The sequence below is a fragment of the Hyla sarda genome, chromosome 6 (genome assembly GCF_029499605.1).
Source record: "Hyla sarda isolate aHylSar1 chromosome 6, aHylSar1.hap1, whole genome shotgun sequence".
Taxonomy (NCBI): domain Eukaryota; kingdom Metazoa; phylum Chordata; class Amphibia; order Anura; family Hylidae; genus Hyla; species Hyla sarda.
Window position 1 is genome coordinate 218854809 of NC_079194.1, and position 24910 is coordinate 218879718.

General features: G+C 41.6%; 1 protein-coding gene across 8 annotated transcripts in view; it reads left to right on the plus strand.

Annotated features, from left to right (window-relative positions):
- The window catches only part of CSTPP1 (centriolar satellite-associated tubulin polyglutamylase complex regulator 1), a 173628-nt gene that overhangs the window by 65632 nt on the left and 83086 nt on the right, over positions 1-24910 (plus strand). For all 8 annotated transcript variants that reach the window (XM_056526457.1, XM_056526461.1, XM_056526462.1 and 5 more), the window contains one exon: positions 9958-10060. In XM_056526457.1, coding sequence (XP_056382432.1) covers positions 9958-10060 — 103 coding nt within the window. The remainder of the gene's footprint in view (positions 1-9957; positions 10061-24910) is intronic.

Sequence of the window (24910 nt, forward strand, 5' to 3'; positions counted from 1 at the left end):
AAGTTAAACAGATTTGCAAATGACTTCTATTTAAAAATATTAACCCTTCCAGTACTTATCAGCTGCTGTATGTCCCAGAGGAAGTTCTTTTCTTTTTGAATTTGCCTATCTGTCTGACCACAGCGCTCTCTGCTGACACCTCTGTCCATTTTAGGAACTGTCCAGAGTAGGAGCAAATCCCCATAGCAAACCTCTCCTGCTCTGGACAGTTCCTGACATGGACGGAGGTGTCAGCAGAGAGCGCTGTGATCAGACAGAAAAGGAAATTCAAAAAGAAAAAGAACTTCCTCTGGAACATACATCAGCTGATAAATACTGGAAGGTTTAATATTTTTAAAGAGAAGTCATTTACAAATCTGTTTAACTTTCTGGCCCCAGTTGATTAAAAAAAATGTTACCCCTTTATCAAAATGGCTTGGGTTGTGCTTTCACTGTAATTGGTTATATCTGCTTATTCTCATGCATCTCGTCTTTTGGGGTGCTTGCTTATCTTGCAGCTTTGTGCTCACAATTGACCCTGCACCAACAGAATGTCTGCTTATGTTATTTTCTTATGCATTTTATATGTGCACATGGCAATGTTTCCTGCTGGGTTAATAGAGTTCAGTATTAAGAAGAGGATAATTGCAAGCTACCTTAATGGGATAATTACTGATCTACTCCTTGAAACATATGATCCATAAGAAATGGTGTTAGAAGGTGTTATGTCAAGCGTTAAAAGGGATGATTATCATATCAGACACAATCCCAAGCTCTGAAATCACATCTTAAGTGACTGCTCTTTTTATGCTTTGTCCAATCACTTCTCAGCTAACAATAAAGCTGCTTTGGAGATTATCATACTTACATGATCTCCTTAAAGGGGTATTCCCATCTGGACATTTATGGCATATCCACACGATATATTATAAATGTCTGAGTGGGTCCTTCTAAAATTGTGTAATTTTGTAGCACCACCAGCTGTTTTCAGCTCCCTGGCCACCTCTGCCAGCTGTAAGATGGGTGGCATGATCTTAGTACAAAATGACAACTTGATCACAGATTGTTCATCTGCTGTGATCCCCAGCGATCGACTGGAGGAAAGTGTGGTAACCAACCTTTAATTTCCATGGAACACCAGAACACCATTGCTTGGTGCTTATAGAAATCAGACAGATTTTGTAATGCAAGGACGAGCCAAGTTCTTCAGGGCTACAGATGCTTTTCAAGTGTTCTGTAATGTAAACCTCCTAAGGGTGCTTTCACACCACGTTTTGTAATTACGGTTCCCGTATACGGCTGGGAGGAGGGGGGCGGGGCTTAATCGCGGCGCCCGCACTCAGCCGTATTCGGGAACCGTATTTAATGCATGTCTATGAGCCGACCGAAGTGAACCGCAGCCTCCGGTCGGCTGCGTTTTCGGCCGTATGCGGTTTCCCGACCGTAGGCAAAAACGCGGTTGACCACGTTTTTGCCTGCGGTCGGGAAACCGCATACGGCCGAAAACGCAGCCGACCGGAAGCTGCGGTTCACTCCGGTCGGCTCATAGACATGCATTAAATACGGTTCCCGAATACGGCTGAGTGCGGGCGCCGCGATTAAGCCCCGCCCCCCTCCTTCCAGCCGTATTCGGGAACCGTAAGTACAAAACGTGGTGTGAAAGCACCCCCAATCTTTAGATCAAGAGACACGAGTCCATGCTGGGTAGTTGGGTTGACAAAGTAACAATACAACTTCCAGCTACTTTTTTGCATGATTCCAATTACATAGAAAGATAACTGTGCATGGCACCCACTGGGCATTGTACAATTTCATTGTCAATACAGGGCTGACTTGTGCCTCTCCACACTTTAAAATAAATGTGCTATCCAGAAACCTGCTTTCACCTATTATCGAGCACTTAGTTACTTAAACTGCATTTCTTCACTTCTCCCCTCAGATGAATAAGCTTATCATGAACCAAACTACTACAAGGGGACACATATCTTGCCAGACATGCAGGATATCACTTGGCAAGTCAATGCGATCAACACAGTAAGGGTGCATTCACACCACGTTTTTGCAATACAGTTCCTGTATCAGGTTTTTGGATGGAAAAACGGATTCCCCAAAACTGACTAAACTGTTTCAAAATGTGTGTACAAATTTTAACCCTTATATAGTTAAAAACCGTATATGGTTTGAAAAATTATGTCAGATTTCATCCGTTTTTTAAGAAAAAAAAACATACCTTTTTAACTTTTCACTCTATAATGAATAAAGTTTCACTTATTTGATTGAAATTCCAAGAAAAAAAACTGTGCAAAGTCAAAAACCGTATGGTGCAAACCAGATGGAACTGTACGCACATACGGTTCTGTATGGTTCCCATTGACTCACATGTTAAATAAAAACGGGTTTTCACCCGGAACAAAAAAACGTGGTAGGCTGCGGTTTTGGATAGGGGAAAAAAACAGACAAAACCGTACAAGACGCAAAACAGATGCAATCTGATGCATCATTTGTCATATGGTTTTTAATGGAGAGTAAATGCTTACGGTTTTCACATTGAAACCGTATACGTGAACTGTATTGCAAAAACGTGGTGTGAACCCACCCTAACCCACATTTAGGTTCTGAACTTGGGAACATATTTCGATTACTAATGAAAAACAAACAGATCTTATTTTTTTGTTCTTTGTTGATATTATGTAATTAAAAAATAAATGTCCCTGCTCACCACTGTCCAAATGACAATTCTGAACACCAGACATGAGTTGCAATCCTGTCTTTTGGCAACCCTTTGAGGGAAAAAAAAGTTTGTTCTATTTAAAAAAAATAAAAAAAAAATAATAATAGTTCTAGTTGCTGAAGCAAGGTTGAGGATATGCCTAGTCTATAAACAGCAGTTTGACTTTTAGCATCATAAAAATAATATTGTAGCCAAATTAAAATTTCTGATAGAATTTTTGCATGTAATTTGGTCAGTGACAAAAAAAAAAAAAAAAAAATTCCCATTGATGTCAATGGGCTTTAAAGGTGTACTCCACCCCTAGACATCTTATTGCCTATCCAAAGGATAGGGGATAAGATGTCTGATCGCAGGAGTGCTGCTGCTGGGGACCCCCGCGATCTCCCTGCTGCATCCGCGGCATTCGTTTAGAGTGTCTGGTGCAGCGCCGGAGGCTCGAGACGTCACGTCTACGCCCCCTCCATGCAAGTCTATGGGAGGGGGCGTGACAGCCGTCACGCCCCCTCCCATAGACTTGCATAGTGGGTGACCATGACATCACGAGCCTCCGCCCCGCATCACAAGCCTCCGCTCCGCCATGTCTGGGATGCTGCAGCCGAGATCGCGGGGGTCCCCAGCAGTGGGACCCCCGTGATCAGACATCTTATCCCCTATCCTTTGGATAGGGGATAAGGTGTCTAGGGGTGGAGTACCTCTTTAAGATAAATCATGGAATCAATCAGTAAAATCTTGTTGGTAGATCTGAGAATAATCTTGCTTCCACATTTATAAGATGTGGTGTTCAGGTGCCATGGGCAAGGAGGTCTGGCCGGACAGCTATTCCAATCTTGTGACTGCTTGCCATAATCTGACCTCTGGAACAGATTGAAGGAACCAAGGACCCTTCAGCATTTCCCTCCCATAGTGGCCACTGGCCATGAGTATTGCTGCACAGGGAAAAGTTGGGAAGGGGCTGTAGCTCTTTAATTTTTTTTGATCAATGAAAGTCCTGGCAGCTGGACTCAAACTGTTCATAAAGTGGTGGCATATTCTAGCAATCTGACTCCTTGGACCACCACTGAACCTAAGAATGGAGGGACTGCAGCACTGAAAGCCCATTCTTTTCCAGGATTGGAGGGTTCTCAGAGGTAATGTGGTGAGGGTGTGATGAGGGCAGAGGGAATTACCCTAGTGGCATTAAGCCCTTGTGTTCGTGACGCCAAGGCGTGGTTTATACTCTACACCACCCGAAGGAATACCGCTGGATCCTGGTCTAGGCACCGGGGGCAAATAATGACTCCGACGCCAAGTTACGGAACAATGGCAGCTTTACTGAGTCAGACAGATGTAACAGTCTATACAGCTTGGCTACAGGACGAAACAGCTGGTTCTGGGAAAACCTGGCGAGGATATCGCAGAACTCTGGCAGAAAATTCAGATTTCAGCTATAAGGTACACATCCGAGTATTGTGAACAAAAGCAGGCTTTATTGGTTCATAAAACATGCAGGGTAAATGGGACAACGCGTTTCAAAGGTTCATCCTTCTTCTGAAGAGGAAGGATGAACCTTTGAAACGCGTTGTCCCATTTACCCTGCATGTTTTATGAACCAATAAAGCCTGCTTTTGTTCACAATACTCGTGTGTGCGCCTTATAGCCGAAATCGGAATTTACTGCGGCAGTTCTGTGATAACCTCGCCAGGTTTTCCCAGAACCAGCTGTTTCCTCCTGTATCTACACCGCTGGCACAGCGGGACCAACAGCCGGCTGCCTCCCGACACTGCACACTGCTTCCTGCTACCTGTTACATGCGATCGCCGGTGTTGTGCCTGCCTGCACAACACCCATAGGTGAGCAATATTCTCATTTTGGACAACTGTCACACCTATTACAATTAGGATTAACTGCTCTATAGCTCCAAGAGAGTGAGCTAGCTCCACCCAGGGCTTATATGGGGGAGACTAGGAGGGGTCCCTTAGGTCACATGGTCACTGATACCTCACTGGGTTTTACAATCACATGACAACATGTTAATCACATGACAACAGGTCTTAAAGCTATAACACATTTTATGTACATCATACTGCATAACATAGACACTTAGAACATAAGTGCAGGGGGGGGGGGCAGGGGTCACTGTATGCAGTCTGCTGGACAGGGCAGCTAGGGTACAGGGGTGCGACCCCTGTACTGGGCCACCACAGTAAGAACCCCACCAATTATAATGTGATGATATGTACCAACAATATGCCATTACGTTATGGATGGAGATGTCTCCTTTAACCCTATTTTGTGTAAAAAATGTAATTAAGTGGAAAACTTGTTTAAGTCAAGTCATGGGAAATTCATTCAGCACACAAGAGGTGATGGACTTTAAATGAACAACTTATGAATTTTTTACGGGGTTAATCTGATATAATTAAAGATTTAAAGGGCAAGTAGCTCATAAAGAGACATGTAAATATTATTCTTCCTCTAAGTGACTGCTTTTGATTTAATAGCACGGCTGGCTATGAGGGAATTGGCTCACCTGTGTAATTTATTACAGGAGAGGAAGGATTAGAGGTCATACAAATATGTAGGTCACTTAGCTCAGTAACTGATACTTGACATCACCTTGTGGCACACGTGGAATGAATTGCCAGGGGGCAAAGACTGGAAAACAAGAGACTGGCATGGAATAACAAAAATAACACATTACAGAACAGGAACATTATTGGCAAAGATGCGTAACATTTAGGGTTAAATAAACTTAGTGGCAGTAAGTACATTTTCTTTAGGTCTTTAGGCTAAGTTTCCACCTTGGGTGTTTTGCCCAAAAAAGCCTAAACAGCCCCCATGGCGTTTTTTCATTGAAAAAACGCTGCAGCCAGATGTTAGCTTTAAATCAATGAAAAAACACAAAATTATTTTTCCACTTTGCGTTTTTCAGTTTGGCGTTTTTTTTTTTAAATCCTTTTGGTGTTTTTTTCATTTTTTTTGTGTGTTTTTCAGCTCCTTGGTGGTTTTGCAAAGTCGCAGCATGTTGAGCCTGTGGCGTTTTTTTTACCTGAAATCATGGCGTTTTTCTCCCATAGAAGTCTATGGAAGTAAAAAAAAACGGAAAGAAGAATGCCAAGTGGGTTTTAACATTGGTGTTTTTGCAGGCGTTTTTTATTCTTTTTTGGACTTAAGCGATCCAAAAAAGTGATGGAGATACCTTTTTTAATACAATTTCGTAGGGTACCATAAAAAAAAATAATAATAAAAAAGATACAGTAGTGATGGAAAAAATTGTATTTAACAAAATTTTTCTTTTTTTATAACGAAATTTTTCTTAATTTTTAAACAGGGATCAATTTATGTGGGCAGGCAGGACACTAAATATATAGCCGACAATAATAAAAATGTAGTGTGTGTGTTTTTCACTTTTTTTTCTTTCTTTTTGTAATTTTTTAGGTAGTACTACTACTCCCAGCATGGATCACAGCTCTCTGGGGAAATATGACGTATATATACACATATTCATATTTCCCCAGAGAGCTGTGATTGGCCAGATGGTTCCAGCCAATCACAACTCTCTGTGGGAAATATGAATAGGTGTATATATACGGCAGTGCAGGGGACCATAGAAGAGCGGCCGGCCGCATCCATACATTATACAGGAGGATCACAATGGGTGTCTGGCGTTAAATGCATACAATGGGGGAGGCCTACAGCAGACCACAAGTGCCGTATGGGCAATTACAGCAGCATTAGGACCGACTCACAGCCTGCTCCCATTTACCTACCACAGTAGTGCACCTATATTTATGTATTACTCTATATGTTACACATGCACACCTTTCATCTGGTGTAGGATGCCATTGTGGCACTTATAGTCTGCTGCAGGTATCCTCCATTGTATGCATTTTATGCTGGGGATTGTCCTTAGCAACGGACCACAAGCGCAGGATCTGCTCCCCCAGGATAAATGCACAACTGCATTTGGGGTTGAGCACCTCCTGCTTTTTGAGACTACATGTTTTCTTCTTGTTGTTTAAATCTTATACTTGGAGTTGCATAAACTCCACATTTGATACACCTTGGTCACTTTCTAGGCAGCATTATGGTTCACTTGTGAGGCCGGCAACACATCAGCCAACTTGGGTGGGGCTTATAGCCTGCCTCCCTCCTCCCACTGAAAAGGTAATGCAGAAATATAATAATGCATTGGATGCTACTTTTACAAAAGATCAAACAATTCTGAAGTTCCAGTTACTAGGAATTTATAGATTAGCTAATATGCAGCTGCAATGAGACACATGCACTTTAAAGGGTACCTGTCATTTCAGGTGAATTTTTTGGTTAAGCTGTTGTGTGTGTGTGTGTGACTGTACATGAAGAGTAGCACTATCTCTGATCATTAAATAACTTGTATGTGATATTTTCAGCAGTTTTCCCCTCTGCAATTTGCATCTCTGTTATTCCTGAGATAGTAGGTGAAGACTAGCTTCTATGATGTCTCCCACACAGTGCACACACAGAAGAGGGCATCCTGCTCCTCTAGATGGAATCTCTATAGTACAATCTCAGAAGCAGCAGCAGCAGCAATAAGAACATTATTAAGTACAGTGCTCTATAATGCATCGGGTTGAGATATAACCCTTACAAAAGCTTTCAGCAGACTCTCCACAGACTTCTATAGGAAGCTGTGACTCAATCTCTGTGTGCCAATCTGTCTGGAAATAGATTTTAGCTATTTTTTACGTGAATAGTGAGTTGGTGGGAAAGAGTAGCTGATATGTAGAGAATTTTTTTTTCTCTGATACATTATGAAGTTTTCTATATTTGCTTGTACTACTGATTTGTGCAAAGTTTGTTGAAATTTTTTTTGGTGTCACCCTTATGAACGCCTTTATCTTGCCTCGGCACTTCATTTCTATTGTTTAGGACTTGCTACTGTCTGCCAGATCTCAATCCCTACCGGTATTTAGTTGCACCTGGGAGATTGAGCTGAGCAAGACTTTCTCTCCTGAGGACTTGGCCCGATGCTTTTCCAAGCTGCAAAAACGGTGATTTCTCGGAGGTGTAAGTCCCCTGACCCTCCCACCTTGGAGGAATGGTTTGCAGAATTTGCTCAGACCTGACATATGGAGGAGTTGATGGCTATTCTCCCAGCGGATGTCGCTCGAGTGGGAGCCACTTGGCTTCCGTGGTTGGAGTTTTGTTCCTCCTGTCGGTATAGGTCTCTAGTGTAGGCAGGTCATGGTAGGGAGGGTGTGTTGCCCCTTTGCATTTTTCCTATTTTCCCTGACAGCGTATCATGTCTCACTGGTCGTCCTTTCGGTCAGTTGTTTTCTCTCTCTTTGGTTCTCGGGTCTCTGGCTCTTTGTGGTCTCTCTTGCCCTCTTCCCTTCTCCCCCTTGTGTTGTGTGTCCGTGTCACCCTCTGTTTTGATTTTGTCTTCGTTATGGCTGTTGTTCTTTATTTTCATCTTTTTGTGGTGGCATTATTTCAGTGGACCTCCTGTTAAATATTTCAGGTCTAATATCTCTGTTCTTACTACCTATTTGTCATGGAGCCCTGTGCTGCTCACTATACCTGATTGGTTCTCCCCGCTGCCACACCTCTTGTCTTCATATTGGTTTAGTTTTGCAGGTCTTGCATTTTTGTAAGCGTTTGACGATTCTTATTTTTTGTTCTTATTGGCCCGCCTTGTTATTTCTGGCCTGATCTGGCCAAAGGGCCTTTGTTTACTCTGTTGCATTCTTATGTATGTATGCTATTGTTTTTCTTTAATAAAACCTTTTGAATTTGAAAAAAAAAAATGTTGAGTACCACACACTCCTACATCTACTTATCGACTTTGTGACATTTTAAGCCTCTAATGCAAGTCAGTCTGCCTAAAATTTGATACAAGGGTAAATATATATATTTTTTTGTCCGATTTACTTATATATCTGAAAGTATTAAAAATTGAGCCATGTTTGGAAGCACTGGTTTAAGAGAAAAATCTTGTCAAAAATAAAGTCCCTTAACAGGGGCTGTATGCTTTGTGCACAAGTGTCTAGTGAAAACTTAAAGGGGTACTCCGCCCCTAGACATCTTATCCCCTATCCAAAGTATAGGGGATAAGATGTCACATCGCCGCGGTCCCGCTGCTGGGGAGCCCCGGGGATAGCCGCTGCGGCACTGCGCTATCATTGCTGCACAGAGCGAGTGCGTAATGAAGGGCGATACAGGCAATGGAGCAGCGTGACGTCATGGCTCCTCCCCTTGTGACATCACGGCCTGTCCCCTTAATGCAAGTCTATGGCAGGGGGTGTGACGACCGCCAAACGCCCTCCCACAGACTTGCATTGAGGGGGGCGGGCCGTGATGTCACGAGGGGCTGTGCCGTGACGTAACGATGCTCCGGCCCTTGTATTGCCCATCATTACGTGCAGAGCGAACTCGCTCTGTGCAGTAATGATAGCGCAGTGCCGCAGCGACGATCCCGGGGGTCCCCAGCAGCGGGACCACGGCGATCTGACATCTTATCCCCTATCCTTTGGATAGGGGATAAGATGTCTAGGGGCGGAGTACCCCTTTAAGCGACTAGCTGTAATGGTACCTGCAACTGTTAAATTCTCCTGCAGTGTCAGCTTACCAGGAGAAATGAAGCATTACACCCAGTGGAGTCATTGGACATATTGGCCCTCATTTACAAAGCTTAAACCACTAGTTTTTGTCCGGTTGTTTTGGCGCATAGTGTCTGCTACATGTCTGCGCCAGTATGTGACAGTGTGCGCCAGAAAAATCCGACAAACACAACATTGCATTGTAAAAAGCCTAAAAAGGGACGTGGCTTGTCACAAAGGGGGTATGACCGGCCCGAAAAGGTATGTGGTTTCACAACCCGACCTATTTACTATTGAATTCACAGAAAATCCTGTGATTAAATGGCTGGACATTTCCACCTAGAAAAATCTGGTCAGAAAATGTTCCCAACTTGTAAATCTGTGAATCCCCATAGTAAATAGTGCGGAATCCTGCAAGTCTCAAACAATATTTCACACTAGGAAAAACCCAACTATCTTAGTAAATAAGGCCCATTGTGTCCTCTGCGGCTCTCTCTGGATCAGATCAGGCCTTGGTAACCACAGCAATGAACACAATGGATTTGTATAATTATGAAAGTTAGTGTACTGTGCTGTGTAACATGTTGACACTATATAACTAATGATGTAAATGAATAAATGGCACAGTGATAATAATAATTGACGCAAATCATAAATGATTGAAGTAATAATCTCTATTTTCTACAGCTCAGAGACATGTCCTGGCTTATATGGAAGATGCCCTCACTCAACTTCTTGAACATAAAGATGAGGTTGAACCCAGCAGCATTGCCAAGTTCTTCTCTGAGTAGTGAGTATTTCTTCTTAAGTTGCTGTTAATAGATATCTTTAGCCTCCTTAAACAATAGTAAATGATAAGACCATGGATGCCGGACTAACAGGACGGTGTGCTATGCAACTTTCAAAGACACGCTAGGCCTCAAAACCTACGGCCTCAGCAGAACCAAAAATCGTGAGTTTTACTCTAATTCCTGCTAATGCTAGCGTGACTACTGGACCGCAACTAATTCCCCTAAATCCAGTGGAACAGTGCAATAGATCAAAAGACTCTTAAAGCTAAAGTCCCAACCATTGTCAATCTCCAAAGGAAGCTGTTGTTATGATAATAGACTGTTGTGTTAATGAAGTGTACAGAAAATCTTCAGTAAAAGTTAACGCTGTTTACAGAAGCTTTCCGGTTGTGGACAATCCATTATTATCTACCTCAAACCTATTATCATCCACCTCCCTATCGTTCCTGCGAAGGGCGGCGGTAGGAAAAGCTTTATTGAGGAGCCCTCACCCTGGCGTCAGGAATAGCAAGGGTTAACAAGCACCCTTTAATACCCGCACTGCTACACTCCCCATACCCTATACCCCTTAGGCTATCACACTTATCAATGTCTCCTGTCCCCACCACCTACTTCTTATCAATTAGTGAGCTCCAGCAGTCAAGTGTGATACAGCTTAAAGAAGTGTCGCTCAGAGTAACATGCTCTAAAGAATGCAAAAAGGAAAGTTAGAGTAGCACACTGCTAGTGCTAAGATATATGTGTAATATAACACATTGCAATGCTGCTAAAGAGAAAAATAGAGGATCTTAGCTTACTATTTGGCCAAACAGTGTGTACCATCCCACTATAATAACGTGACCTCATTTTGGACAGACCCTACACTATAGATATGCCTCCGTTCCAAATGAGGTCACCTTATCGTGGTGGGATGGTACACAATGTTTGGCCAAAAGGTAATCTAACAACCTCTATTTTTCTCTATAGCAGTTTTGCAATGTAAAATTTGTTATATTACACACATATCTTAGTGCTAGCAGTATGCTGCTGTGGGACTTATGGCTATATCTTCATTCAACTAGGAAGAAAAAGACAACTCAAAGGAATAACTAATCATATTTAGATAAAATTACTCTTGAACTCTTATCCGATAGCTCCAGGCAGTTTCCGCAGTCCCTGGGTGAACAAATAACATTCAGGTACATATGTTAACACTCTTGCCATGTCCTGCACATATTTGATTCCACACCAAATCAGTATGCATTTGTCTTTGTTTGCCTTTATTTCCCTTCCAAGCCCTCTGCATGCTTAAAAATGTTCTTCATGTTCCAGTTGATACTTTGGCACTTTTGCTTGCTAACGTATTATAAGCTTCTGTATCCCTTCTCTCATCTCTGTGCTCAGCATCTTGAACCAAGCTTCCGTATTTCCCCTAGGGCTTGCTCCTTCCCCTTCTTCTTCTTCTTCTTCGCCCATGCCTGTGACGGCTGGATTCCAGGTCACTTGTTTGATGTTCCCGCTTATGTGCATTCACCTTGAGGGTATTGGAAACGTTTAATGATCTGTAGTTTACACGTTACACCATGAGAAAAAGCACCTTTTGTTCTATTCAGTTCATGAACTTGGGAAGGAATTGAAATGACTGGTCTTTTCAGGACTTTGGGGACGTCCTCAGCATTGATGCTCCATTGTAAGGGACTGCAAAACACAATGTATTACTTTACGTAGAAAAATTCTTATATATGCAGTATAATATGACACATAAAGATTCATAGTGACATATAATATGCCAAAAATCGTTTTTTGTTAAAAAATGTTTACCTTAAAAATAGCCCACAGCTATGCTCCCCCCTTGCGGGTCCCCATAGTTATGTCTAATGATCTCTTTTGTCAAAAGACAACCCCCCCCCTTCCCCGAAAGATATAATATAGTTGTTAAAAAGACTTATCATCTATTCTGTATTGGCACCTTTAGGAATGCATATTCCTATTCAGTTCCAAAAATTAAGTGATACTATTTGAAAGGAATTTGTCCCCGAGACAGGAAGCATTACACCAGTGCATCCTAGAGGCTGTATTAATGCTGTCATATCAGAAGGAACATGGAAAATTATTGTTTTATCAAAAGTGTAGTAGATGTGGTTGGTAGAGTGGAACTTGCTTGGGATAAACGTATATCTACCCTAAAATATAAATAAAAAGGTAATAATGTAAGGGCAGATCAGATTGGTTAGGTGGTCTTTTTTTTGCTGACAATCTTCTATGCTTCTATTTGGGGCTACAAAAGGATTTGCCAACTTGACCCTTTACTTCTTAGGCTAGGTTCAGATTGCCGTTTTGCCGAACTTCCCCAAAATGGGGCGGGGCACAACTGACACCATTAGGTCCCGACTGATCCCATTGCCTTGAATAGGGTTCGTCGGGGATCCAGTAGCTTACCAGAGAAAAAAATAGTGCATGCGCTGAACTCTCTGCTAAACTTCCGTCGTTCCGATGGACATGCCGATGGAGCTCCATATGCCAGAGCATGACTGCAATGTGAACGAGCCCTTAGTGTTTTGTTCATATCATCCGGTAGAAAAACTGAAGCCATTAATGTCAGTGGATCATTTTTGTGATCAGATCATCTCAGTTCCATTGCAGTAAATTTTTTTGCTTGATCAAGAACTGTGACATGTACTATTTTTTGTTCTGCCAAAAATACAGACTACAAACGGAACTCTAAAATACAGAAAAAATTTACATTACAGTCTATGGTGACTGGAAGAGGGTTCCATTGGCGTCATATTTTTTACCTTCCAATTAGGTCCAGTTTTCAAACTGAGCTCAGTTACAGTGGGATCCGCTGACTATATTTTGTGTATGTGGTTATGTTGACTTTCCTGACAAACAGTGCCACTGAGGGCACCTGAAGACCCCTTCAGATTTTAGTCATTGTCCAGAATTCAAACAGACTAAAAAGCACAGCATTCAGTGTGGTATTTGGGTTCAAGGCTCCTAATGGAACCTCCAGCACTGTTGTAAAATAGGTCTTGGCTGGCTGTACACATTGGATTTGGTTGGGATATTTTGACAAGATCCACTGACAGTTTAATATCTATGAAGCAGACAACCTCTTCCTCTTAGGAAAGATAAGGGTCCTACAGTTTGGAATTTAAAGTGTCCAATCCTTTGTTTCTATGGATATAAGTGGCACCAGACGTATGCCTGCTCAGTTGACATAACATGCCCAACTGAGCCATTACATAAGCAGGCACAGCATCAAAGAAGGCAGAGCACAAATTTTGTATTTACGCTTGGTTTGTGTCATAGGCACTTGGTAATTAAGGGGTTAATAAGATTGACCCTTCCTATTTCATGTTACAAGCAATATCCTGTAACTATTCAGCAGATGACCCCCCCTCGCAACCTCCACGAGCATAGAGACAAGAGTGTTGTGAAAAGATTTTTGATGTCTCTCTATGAGACACCAGGCATTGTGTCAGTAATGTCAATTGAACATACAATTATGTGAAATGTTCCGGGTCAGTTAATGGGATTTTTGATCTGTTGCACTCACGAGACATATTTGGAAACCTTTACATCTATGGGTAGATTATCTGATAGGTTTTTAGTACACACAAAGCGGTTATTGTTAACAATTGTGAATTTTTTTTTGTTATTACTATTGTTGCATCAAACTTCATATTTACATACAAACTTTTATCACAACTTTAAAAAAGCATCATTTGACATAATCAAAAAATGGGTAGATTTTGGGGTAAAAAATGCTGTCTTGTTCCTGCAGCTATTGTCTCAGCTGGGACAAAACAGAGGAAGTGTGGACAGGACATGCAAGGCCCTGTGCTGTGCACTGAGGGTCTATGACATGCCCCCAGCTCACAGAGCAGGCTGAATGACAAGCCATGGGCCTGCACAGAGCCCTGTTTGCCCTGCCAGCCCTGCCAGCACTTTCTGTATTTTGTCCCAGCCAAGACACACAGGCAGTAGCTGCAGGGACAAGACAGCATTTTTTTCCACCCAAAAATATACAATTTTTTTTTAGAGATATACATATTATGTTATTGTCTACATTGTATAATTTTTTTTGCGAAAGACATTGCCAATTTAGGGTACGTTGACACGTACAGGATCCTGTGCAGGATTTTCTGCTGCAGATCTCAATGTAAACCAAATGACTGAGCACAGCTTCTAATCTGCAGTTACAAATCCTGCGCATCAAATCTATGCAGGATCCTGATCGCACCCTTAAAGGGAATAAAATGGGCATTATGAAATCTTTATAAATCTCTCTCTCTCTCTCTCTCTCCTCTCTCTCTCTCTCTCTCTCCTCCTCTCTCTCTCTCTCTCTCTCTCTCTCTCTCTCTCTCTCTCTCTCTCTCTCTCTCTCTCTCTCTCTCTCTCTCTCTCTCTCTCTCTCTCTCTCTCTCTCTCTCTCTCTCTCTCTCTCTCTCTCTCTCTCTCTCTCTCTCTCTCTCTCTCTCTCTCTCTCTCTCTCTCTCTCTCTCTCTCTCTCTCTCTCTCTCTCTCTCTCTCTCTCTCTCTCTCTCTATATATATATATATATATATATATATATATATATATATGTTAAAAAGACATTTAAGACAGTTTCCCATGATAGAAAACCATGTACCTCCTAAATAACTCGTATAGTTATCAAATGACACTGGTATATAGGAAGGAACTATGACCATCATACTGTTACTGAGCAAATCCTGTATACTGCGACCTGTATTATCAATAATACCAGTATACAAGGAGTAATATTATCACCATACATATTACCATAATACTATTACTGGCCAAATCCAGTATACTGAGACCAATAATGTCAGTATACAAAGAGAAATATAATCACCATACATATTACTATCCTACTGTTACTGACCAAATCCTGTATACTGAGACCAAAATTACCGATAATAGCAGTATACAAAGAGAAATGTTATCCCCATACATGTTACAATCATAATATTACTGACCCCCTGTATACTGAAAACAATATTACCAATAATATCATTATACATTTAAGGAATAGATTTACCATACATATTACCATTTTACTGTTACTGACAAAATTCTGTGTACATCTGTGACTCACAGTTGACATCTTCTCCGATTGGAGTTGTTCACTTTCCTTTTTCTACTCTCTCCAGCGTCCAGACCGTCATGACGATTTCTTTTAGCTGCAACTTATCTCCACAAAATCTGCCAGACAAACATTTTAGGCTCCACACTTTTCCAGCACCTATAGTGCTCCAAACAATAATATTGCCCCTTTGGTAGCTCACATAATAGAGTGGGTAGATTAGTGGGTGGGGAACAGTAGGTAGGTACCATGCCCTGTGTAGGTAGTTACCACTTGTAGGTAAGTCTTTGTGTAGGTAGTAGCCCCCTGTAGGCAGTAGTAGCCACCTTTAAAATAATAGTAGCAGCTCCCCTTTAGATAATAGCAGCCCCCTTTAGGTAATAGTGGCAGCCCCCGTTGAGTAATAGTAGCAACTACCCTTTAGATAATGGTAGCAGCCCCCTTTAGGTAATAGTAGAAGCCCCTTTTAGGCAATAGTAGCAGCTCCCTTTAGTTAACAGTAGCAGCTCCCTGTAGGTAATTGTAGCAGTAACCTTAGATAATTGTTGCAAACCCCTTTAGGTAACAACAGCAACAAACAAACCCATGCTCACCTTCCGACTTCGAAAAAGAAGGGGATGCAGCTGCAGCAGTATTTTCAGACACCATCCCTTAGTCACCTGTCAGGGGGATGTCCCACAAAAGCGGATCCATACAGCGGATGAAATAAGTATTAAACATGTCACCATTTTTCTCCCTAAATATATTTCCAAATGCTATTGACATGAAATTTTTCACTAGATATTGTTAAAAACATGAGTAATCCATACAAAACAAGCCCATAAATCTTATAAATCAGTTATAAGTAAAAAAATTTATATGACACAGGGAAAAAGTATTGAACACGCTTACTGATATTTTTTTAAATACTCTGCACAAAAGTATTTGTTGGTAATGATAGCTTCATGACGCCTCACGGATGGAGAAACTAGTGGCATGCGTTGCTCTGGTGGGATTTTGGGCCATTCTTCCACATAAACAGTCTTTAAAACCTGAATGTTCTGTAGGCCTCGTCTATGGTAGATGTTCATTAAACAATGTTATCTTTAGATACAGAAGAGAAATAAATAAGTATTTTGCTTAAAGAGTACCTGTCATTATGAAAAACATTTGACATGTCCTAGTGACATATACACCTATATACGTGCAACCGCACGGAAAAAAAAACCTCCACACACAAGTTGTAATGAAAATGATTTAGCAAATCTTTATTGACAAATCAAAAAGTTAAAAAAACATACAGGGGAACGCACAAAGAGGAGAAAGTACATATAAAACACATAGGGATACTGGGGTGAAAGTCCTGACGTTGGTAATGGTACACTGTATGTCTGAGAGAAAATAACGCTACAGGAAGATATAGGTGAAAAGAGATAAAAAGACACATACAACATGCACACATATAATCAAAACAAGCAGCAAGTATATAACTTGAAAAGTAAAGTGCAATAGTGCAGCAAGGCAGTGCCCTCAAAAGAATAAGATGATCAGATTAAGAGTGTAGCAACAGATACATGCAATGGTCAGGACTCACCCCCGCTCCACACCAGATCTCCGACGCGTTTCACCGGGAGAGGCTTTTTCCAGGAGTATGTGTGCATGTTATATGTGTCTTTTTTTAATCTCTTTTCACCTATATCTTCCTGTAGCGTTATTTACTCTGACATACAGTGCACCATTACCGACGTCAGGACTTTCACCCCAGTATCCCTATGTGTTTTATATGTACTTTCTCCTCTTTGTGTGTTCCCCTGTATGTTTTTTTTTTAACTTTTTGACATGCCAATAAAGATTTGCTAAATCATTTTCATTACAACTTGTGTGTGGAGGGTTTTTCCGTGCGGTTGCAAGTATGTAGGTTTGTACAGTGACCCCCCCCCCCCGACCTCTGATGGCCCCGACATAAGATCATTTCAACATACGATGGCCTCTCAGAGGCCATCGCATGTTGAAGGCAGCATCAACATACGATGCTTTTGTATGTCGGGGCCATCGCATAAACGGCTATCCGGCAGCGCAAACTGCTTCAGCTGCCACCGGATAGCCGTTTACGGTGCCCTGTGTGGTCCGCTGACGATCACTTACCTGTCCTCGGGGCTCCGGCGCGTCCTCTTCGCGATCCCCTGCATGGTCGGTGCTTTCCATCGTTGTCATCACGTCGCTGCGCACGCCGTCCCGTCATCCAATAGGAGCGGCGTGCGTAGCAACGTGATGGCGGCGACGGAGAGAGAGGATGCCAGGGAAGCAGAGGCCTTGCCGGAGCATCGGGCACACCCGGGGATGCGGCAACAGCGATGGAAGGTGACATCCAGGGCAACGGTAACGGTCCGGAGCGGCAGGGACAGGCCGTTGGCTGTCCGGGCATGCTGGGTGTTGTAGTTTTGCAACATCTGGAGGTCCGCAGGTTGTAGACCACTGTCCTATACTTTACATTGCACAGATCCCTCTACATACGATGGTTTCAACAAACGATGGTCCATTTGGAACGGATTACCATCGTATGTTGAGGGACCACTGTATATATATTGTATCGTCCCAAACACCTCCACTATAACTGTATTTGGAGCCAATTTTGGGGAAGGGCTATATATGTTCATTATGTTCTAGTGACATGTCAAAAGTTTTTATTGGCAGGGATCTAAGTGATCAGAAGAAAGAACCAGGAGATGCCTACACTGCTGCACGCTCCTCTTCCTGCCTCCCCTCCCCCTGCCTGTGTCATATTGAACAGTACCCCTTAAACTCCACTCCCTATTTGGGACCATTATTTGGTCTTATAGGGAGCATATGTTTACTCCTATAGTCTGCTGTAGCAAGAGCCCTTTTTTTTCTTAAAATTATGATTACCTTTAATAATGTTATCTCCATATAGTATCTTGGATCATGATAAAACAGCCTGTGTATCTGTTAGATGCCATAGGGCTGAAGTGACAGCTGGGATTTAATACTTGGCATTCTGTTCATTAAATCCTTTTAAAGTGAGTGTATCGCCTAGAATTCCTTTTTTACTGATTAGAGCCAAATACAGAAACGGGTTCTTTTTTTTCTAATCTATTTCTTTTTTTTTTGTACAAAATTATATGGGAGCTGCCATCTTGCCTAAGCTGTTTTTCCCAAACCTTTTTTTTTTTAGCTCAGGGCACACTTTGCAGTAAACTTTTTATACCGGGGCACATTAACAGCCCCTCGTGTATCTCTGGCTCTCCCAAAGAGAAGCATATGGGATGTGTTACTTTTTCGCTGCACAACTCCTTTAAACAATAGGTCATTATCTGATGACACATTCCCTTTCAGGGGTTCTGTATATCTGTATATGACCAAGAACTGAATTTACTCCAGTTTTCAGTATCGAGGGGTGGATTTTATAGACACCCACTGAGATCAGTGGTTGTATTTAATTATTTATGTCTACCCACATAGCAGTCTATATGGACTTAATTGCATGTACAGTACATACATTGAGTTTAATGCATATGCCACACCAAGACTGGGAATTATCATTTAAATGAGCTCTCTCATTAAAACTAATTTTTGCTATTGCACTCCTTATGGTAAATAAAAAATATTTCTAATGTACTTTGTTTAAATAAAGAAAAAAAAAGTTTTCTATGTTTTATTTGTATTTATTGTATTTGTAAAAAGCTACCACTAGGTGTCTCCCTACTTTTCCAGAGCACATTTTCCCCCATCTTTTGCACATACTTTGGACTCCTGCTTGGCAGAAATCCAAAATCAGGAAATTCTGAGGGGAGGGGGGGGGGTAGGGGGGTGCAGCCTTATCCAATCATAGCTCATCTCACACTGAACTGCTCTGGGCTTTGTGTAGCAGAGTGAGGGAGGAAGTTTTCCCCTGTATGGCTTCAGATTATGTCATGGCTGCTGGGTAATGCCCCTTCCTAGTCTGTGAATCTAACTGAGACTGAGCAGAAAATACAGAGAAATATCAAGGTAGAAAACCAAACAATAATACAAATAAAGACAGGAGGTGGTTTATCATGATCGGGAGGATTATAAAATTGAACAAGGTCATGAAAGGTACTCTTTAAGTAGCAATATCTTAGATTTATCAATCTGCCTGAAACCCAAATTGTCTGGGTTTTAAATAACAACCAATCACAACTCAACCTTCACTTTACCAGGGCTTGTTGGGATATGAAAGCTGAGCTGTGATTGGTTGTTTTGGAAAAAAAAGAGAGAGTTTTAGTGTTAGGGTATATTCACATTTAGGAATTGGAAAATTATTTACATGAGTAATTCCGCTTACTTATTCCGCTCCATTGTATCAATAAAAGAAAGTTCTATTGACCTAATGGACTTTCCGCTGCCCTGTACACACTGAGGAATTTCTGCTAGCAGAATTCTGACACTGAATTCTATTTTGCCAGGTGGAGTCCGCAGCTTAGAGGGGTACTCCATTTCGCGGCTGAGGACCACTGTGATCTTTTCTGCAGCACCCCTGTCATCTGGTGCAAGGAGTGAGCTTCGCACCATGCCTGATGGCTGGAGATGCAGGGGCTGGAGGCTCGTGACATCACGGCCCCACCCCCTCATGACGTCACACCCCACCCCCTTAATGCAAAGTCTATGGGAGGGGGCATGGTGGCCATCATGCCCCCTCCCATAGACTTGCATTGAGGGGGCAGGGTGTAACGGCATGAGGAGGCGGGGCCATGATGTCACGATCCTCTGGCCTCTGCATCGCCAGCCATCAGGCACTGAGCAAAGCTCACTCCATGCACCAGATGACAGGGGTGCTGCAGGAGAGATCGTGGGGGTCCCCAGCGGCAAAACCCCCGCGATCAGACATCTTATCCCCTGTCCTAGGGGATAAGATGTCTGGGGGCGAAGTACCCCTTTAAAGCCCATTGACATCAATGGGATTTTTTTTTTCTAACTGACAAAATTAGGTGAAAAAATTCTATCAGAAATTCTACGTAAATTCTGCACCAATTCTGTGGAAGGGAGAAAATCTACATTTTTCCTGACCAAAATTATTCCTTTTCAATTCCTTTCCAATTGCAAACACATCCTTAGGCAGATTAATAAATTTGGACCATTTTGTAGAGGTGTAAAGAGAGTGCACTAATAAGCCTCTTCATATGCCAATTAACAGACTTCTAAAATGCCTTTTACATATAAGCTCTTTTTTATTCAGCCATTAGGGAGACCAGAAATATAATCACCTGACACATTTTCTTGCTGCCCGCACTCCTGAGTTTCAATAAGGGTCTTATTTCCACGTAGTGGGTAAAAGAAGCACACTTCTGGATATTGAGATTTCCCAGGACAGGCTGCTTTACATTTATTACATTATTATTATTATTTATTTATATAGTGCCCTTGGCCAAGGCACTTTACATTGGATAAGGGTTAAAATACATTATAAAAGTGCAGGTGCAGTGAACGTAGTAAATTGCAGACTGCTCGCAAGGGCCTACAATCAATATCTGTTAAATGGCTTAATAATGGCGTACCTGTCATATCACAAAAAAATAATGCTTAAGTATGTTTGTAACTAGGTCATGCAGATTCTTTACATATTTTTTATGTGTCCATCTCCTGTATTTGGCTCACACATCCCTTTGTTCTGCTGATCACTTATTCTGACATCCACTGCTCAGGAAGGGGCATGTCCCAGGCAAGCACTAAGCCTGATCATTCATTCACTTCCTCCCAGAATCTGCTGGGTCTCTTCATCCACTCACTGCAGAATGCTCTGTAACCCCCTCCTCTTTGTTTTCATTCTGAACTCTGATAGACAGGACAGGAGTAAGCACTGAGGAGTACTAGTCCTGTCTTCACTTTTTGAACTTTGTCCCACCCTGTGCTTCAGCTGGGACAGAAATTATGCTGCAGTGGACAGGATTATGTTCTGAATGGTATAGAGACCCCTAGTGGCCTTTTTTTTTAAATTTTTTTTATTATTATTATTTTTTATAAGCCATGATTTCTATAAAAATAAGATATCAATTTTTTATGAAGTATATTAGAAAGGTTGATGTTTTGCCAAGATGTTTAACTTATAAAAAAGTCTTTGATTCTGACAGTGCCCATTTAACTAGTGAAATCAATACTGCCATCTAAATGGACACATCTGGAACATGGACACATCTGGAACAAATGGTCTCACTGACGACAAAAAAAAAAATCCAGAACTTGAGAAAGTTCATAAAAGTCTGTTTCTGCATTGATTCAGCATTAAAAGAAACATCTAAGCCTGGAAAATGGTGCAGTGCCAACTCTAGTAAACCTCGGTGACCATTTTCTTATATGGATGTGAAATGTTTTTTCTAAGAATATCAAATATGACCAGCTTAGATATCACAGGCAGTAGCAAAATGGCCCGGAAAATTATACAGAAAAAAGATGTAAACTGTACATTGTAGTTGCACTTTATTGTGTATCGGGGATGAGAAGTAAAAGCTGTTAGCAGGTGCGCCGCTCCTTGTTGCCCCCCCTTTCTTGTTTGATAATGTGATCCCGTGTATTTCCCCCATTCACCTGCCCTCTTGTGACCTGCGTGCAACCTTCCTCCCTCAGTTGTAGTATCTGCAGAAACATATCCTCTTGGCTTTGTGTTCAGAGCTTGGGGAGCTTATCGTGAGGGCACTGCAGGGGAGGGCGGCAGTTTTAGCAGGTGCCTCGCTGTAAATCAGAATACATGTATAATTCTATCCCCACAGCTATTTAAACAGTATTTGTTACAGCCTAGGCTATAAAATAATTACATTGTTTTGTTTCAACTCAGCCGCCACATTCCTGAGAAACTTGTATCTTTTCCTCAAGTGGAGTAGAAGTTCAGTGTATTAATACCGTCTGTTCAGCTTCACCAGCCCGTGACCACATCAATCAAAAGACCCCACAATTCACAGGGGATGTAGACGTAGGAACATTCACATGAATACTGTCGTTCTTTTCTTAGTTTTACCTTTTATACATCTAGTAGTGCTATTGCTATGTTTTAGTATAGTACTATATTGCCTGGTTTTCAATGGCCTGCCAAACAAACACTCTTCCGGTTAAAAAAAAAAATGCCAGTATATTGATTGTGGTTTTGAGTATTGAAAAATATTGTAAGCTACTTGTTTGAATTTTCTTTTAGGCTGGGTTCACACCACGTTTTTTCCATACTGTTTTCAATCAGTTTTCTAAAGAAAACCGTATGGTAAAAAAACGTACGGAAACGTATGGGAAGAAGTAAACCGTATACTGTTTTTAAAAGTGCATACGGTTCAGTCTGTTTTTAATAAAAAAACTAAAACATCCAATTTTAGAATAAATGATTTTTTTTTAATTAAAATTCTAGGATGCAAATGCGCATGTGCAAAGTAAAAGCTGTATACGGTTTCTCGTATGGAACCGTATACATGTGCTTTTCCAATTGACGTCCTTGTTAAAAAAAAAACCGTATGTGGTTGCAATACGGTTTTTAACCCGGAGACAAAACCGTGGTAAATTTTCTAAAACGTATGTTTTTTTAAATTAAAAACCGACGGAACCATATGCACTTTTAAAAACGTATATGGTTTAAAAACGCCTACTGTTTACTTTTTCCCATACGTTTCCATATGGTTTTTCAATTGTTTGACTATTTATATGGTTTTCAATACATATATCTATAATGATAATGTATACGGAACCCACCCGTGAATCCAGTCTTATATGCTCATCAACACATGCATATAATGAAATGAATATACTTTTATTGACATATAGCAAAAAAGGGAGTACACACACATTTAAAACCAATTAAAAACAAGTAGATATCCAAAGTATAGGAACGTAACCCTAACTCAACCCCCCAACTCTCGCTAAGTAGCAAACAAGGTGATACAAGACCCATATGTACAAATTATATGCCAGAACCTAATGTGCATAGCTGCATATCTGCCAATTTACCAATAATAACTATAAAATATGCATGTAGAAAGTGCCCTGTGCAAAAAATAAATAAACAAAGTGTATTATCTGGCATATTTCATTGTAAAAAAAAATTGTCTATAAAATTGCAGAAATTTTACGTCTGTATTTATAACATTAAAGGGGTATTCCAGGAATTATGTATATTTGACTATGCTACAGGGGCTGTAAAGTTAGTGTAGTCCATAATATAGTGTCTGTACCTGTGTGTGATGGTTTTCTCACAATTCTTCTGTGATTTTCACCCCAATATTTATTTTTAACAACATACAAAATGACTGTTGTCTCAGATTTTTCAAAGGTTGCAATACGGCCGAGACCTGACTCACTAGTCAGCTGATGACAGGGAGCCTGTATGCTTCAATGGGTGGAGCGATTGCTTGGTGGGAGAGAGATCAACTGCAACTAATGCAACAGCTGTAGGCACCCTGATTGAAAACCACAGGTCTTTTGAATGGATGCAGCTAATTTATGTTTCAATGGGTGGGGTGGCTGATGTGTGGGAGGGAAGAAAATGGAATTGTGGGATTTGTAGTCAAAAAAAGAAAAGTCAAGGAAATACCAGTTCACAAAAAGCTATCCACAGTATTATGGTAATCTCACAACATAGCCATTTAGCCCCAAGACGAGCACAGATCCATCCTAAGCATTAGGGATCGACCAATTATCGATTTGGCCGATATTATCGGCCGATAATCGCGATTTTGGACATTATCGGTATCAGCAATTACCTTGCCGATAATGCCCCATTGCCTCCCGCATCCTCTGCCCACATACCGCCGCCACTGCGCCATTGCCTCCCCCCATCCCCGGTGTTATAATTACCTGTTCCCGTGGGTCTGCGATCCTTCTGGCTTCTGCACTATTGCTGTGCTCTGCGTAATGACGAGTGACTTCTCCAACGCAACGTCACCGTCAGTGCGCACAGGACGCCGACGGAGCCAGAAGGATCGTGAACCCCCGGGAACAGGTAATTATAACACCGGGGATGGGGGGAGGCGATGGGGCAGCGGCGGTATGGGGGGGAGGCGATGTGGCAGCGGCATGTGGGCAGAGGATGGGGGGGAGGCGATGGGGCAACTGTGGTGGTTATCAAACCAATATCAACAAAGGAAGGGGGGCAGAGATAAGGGGGGGTAAGCTACAAAATAAAAGACAAAGTGAACCACAACTCCCTGAGCGGAAGTTTTTTTTCCATACTGCATAAGAAATGTTGACACATAGATGGGGATCAAGTAACCAGAGCTTTACAGTTTCTGTTCTTTCTGCTGATTCTGTCAAAATCATCATGATACGTCAACAGAAAGTATTCTTTGGACGGCTTTGATCTCTGGTATCTTGGGACCTGATAAAAAAAAATAAGTGAGAAATATATGATTGCTGGGGGGTGGATCTCCAGGGTGTCTTTTTGGTGGTTTTAATCATATACATAAATCAGTAGTATAGTTGGTGATAAGAAATGTATACCTAATTACAAAAAATTCCATTCATTTCTCTTCTCTCAATTCTCCACCACTTGCACTGATCACTATATTCAGTAGTAAAATCTGTTAGCAGAGATGAAGATGGTTTATCAGTTCACTGATGGATCAGATTACAACTTCAGCCCATAGAGGTCAATGGCAAGATGTTGGGTTACCTTACCCAAGTGCTGGAGTCATAGGTTACACTGCTTAATAGTGTTCTGTAATGCCCTCTATGCAGCTGCAAAAGTATCCACACTCACTAGGACAACAGTTATAGAATAATGCCTGCGGCACTGCAGACCATACAATTTCAACACAGGCCAATTCCACCAAAGCAGAACAGGTATTTCTAA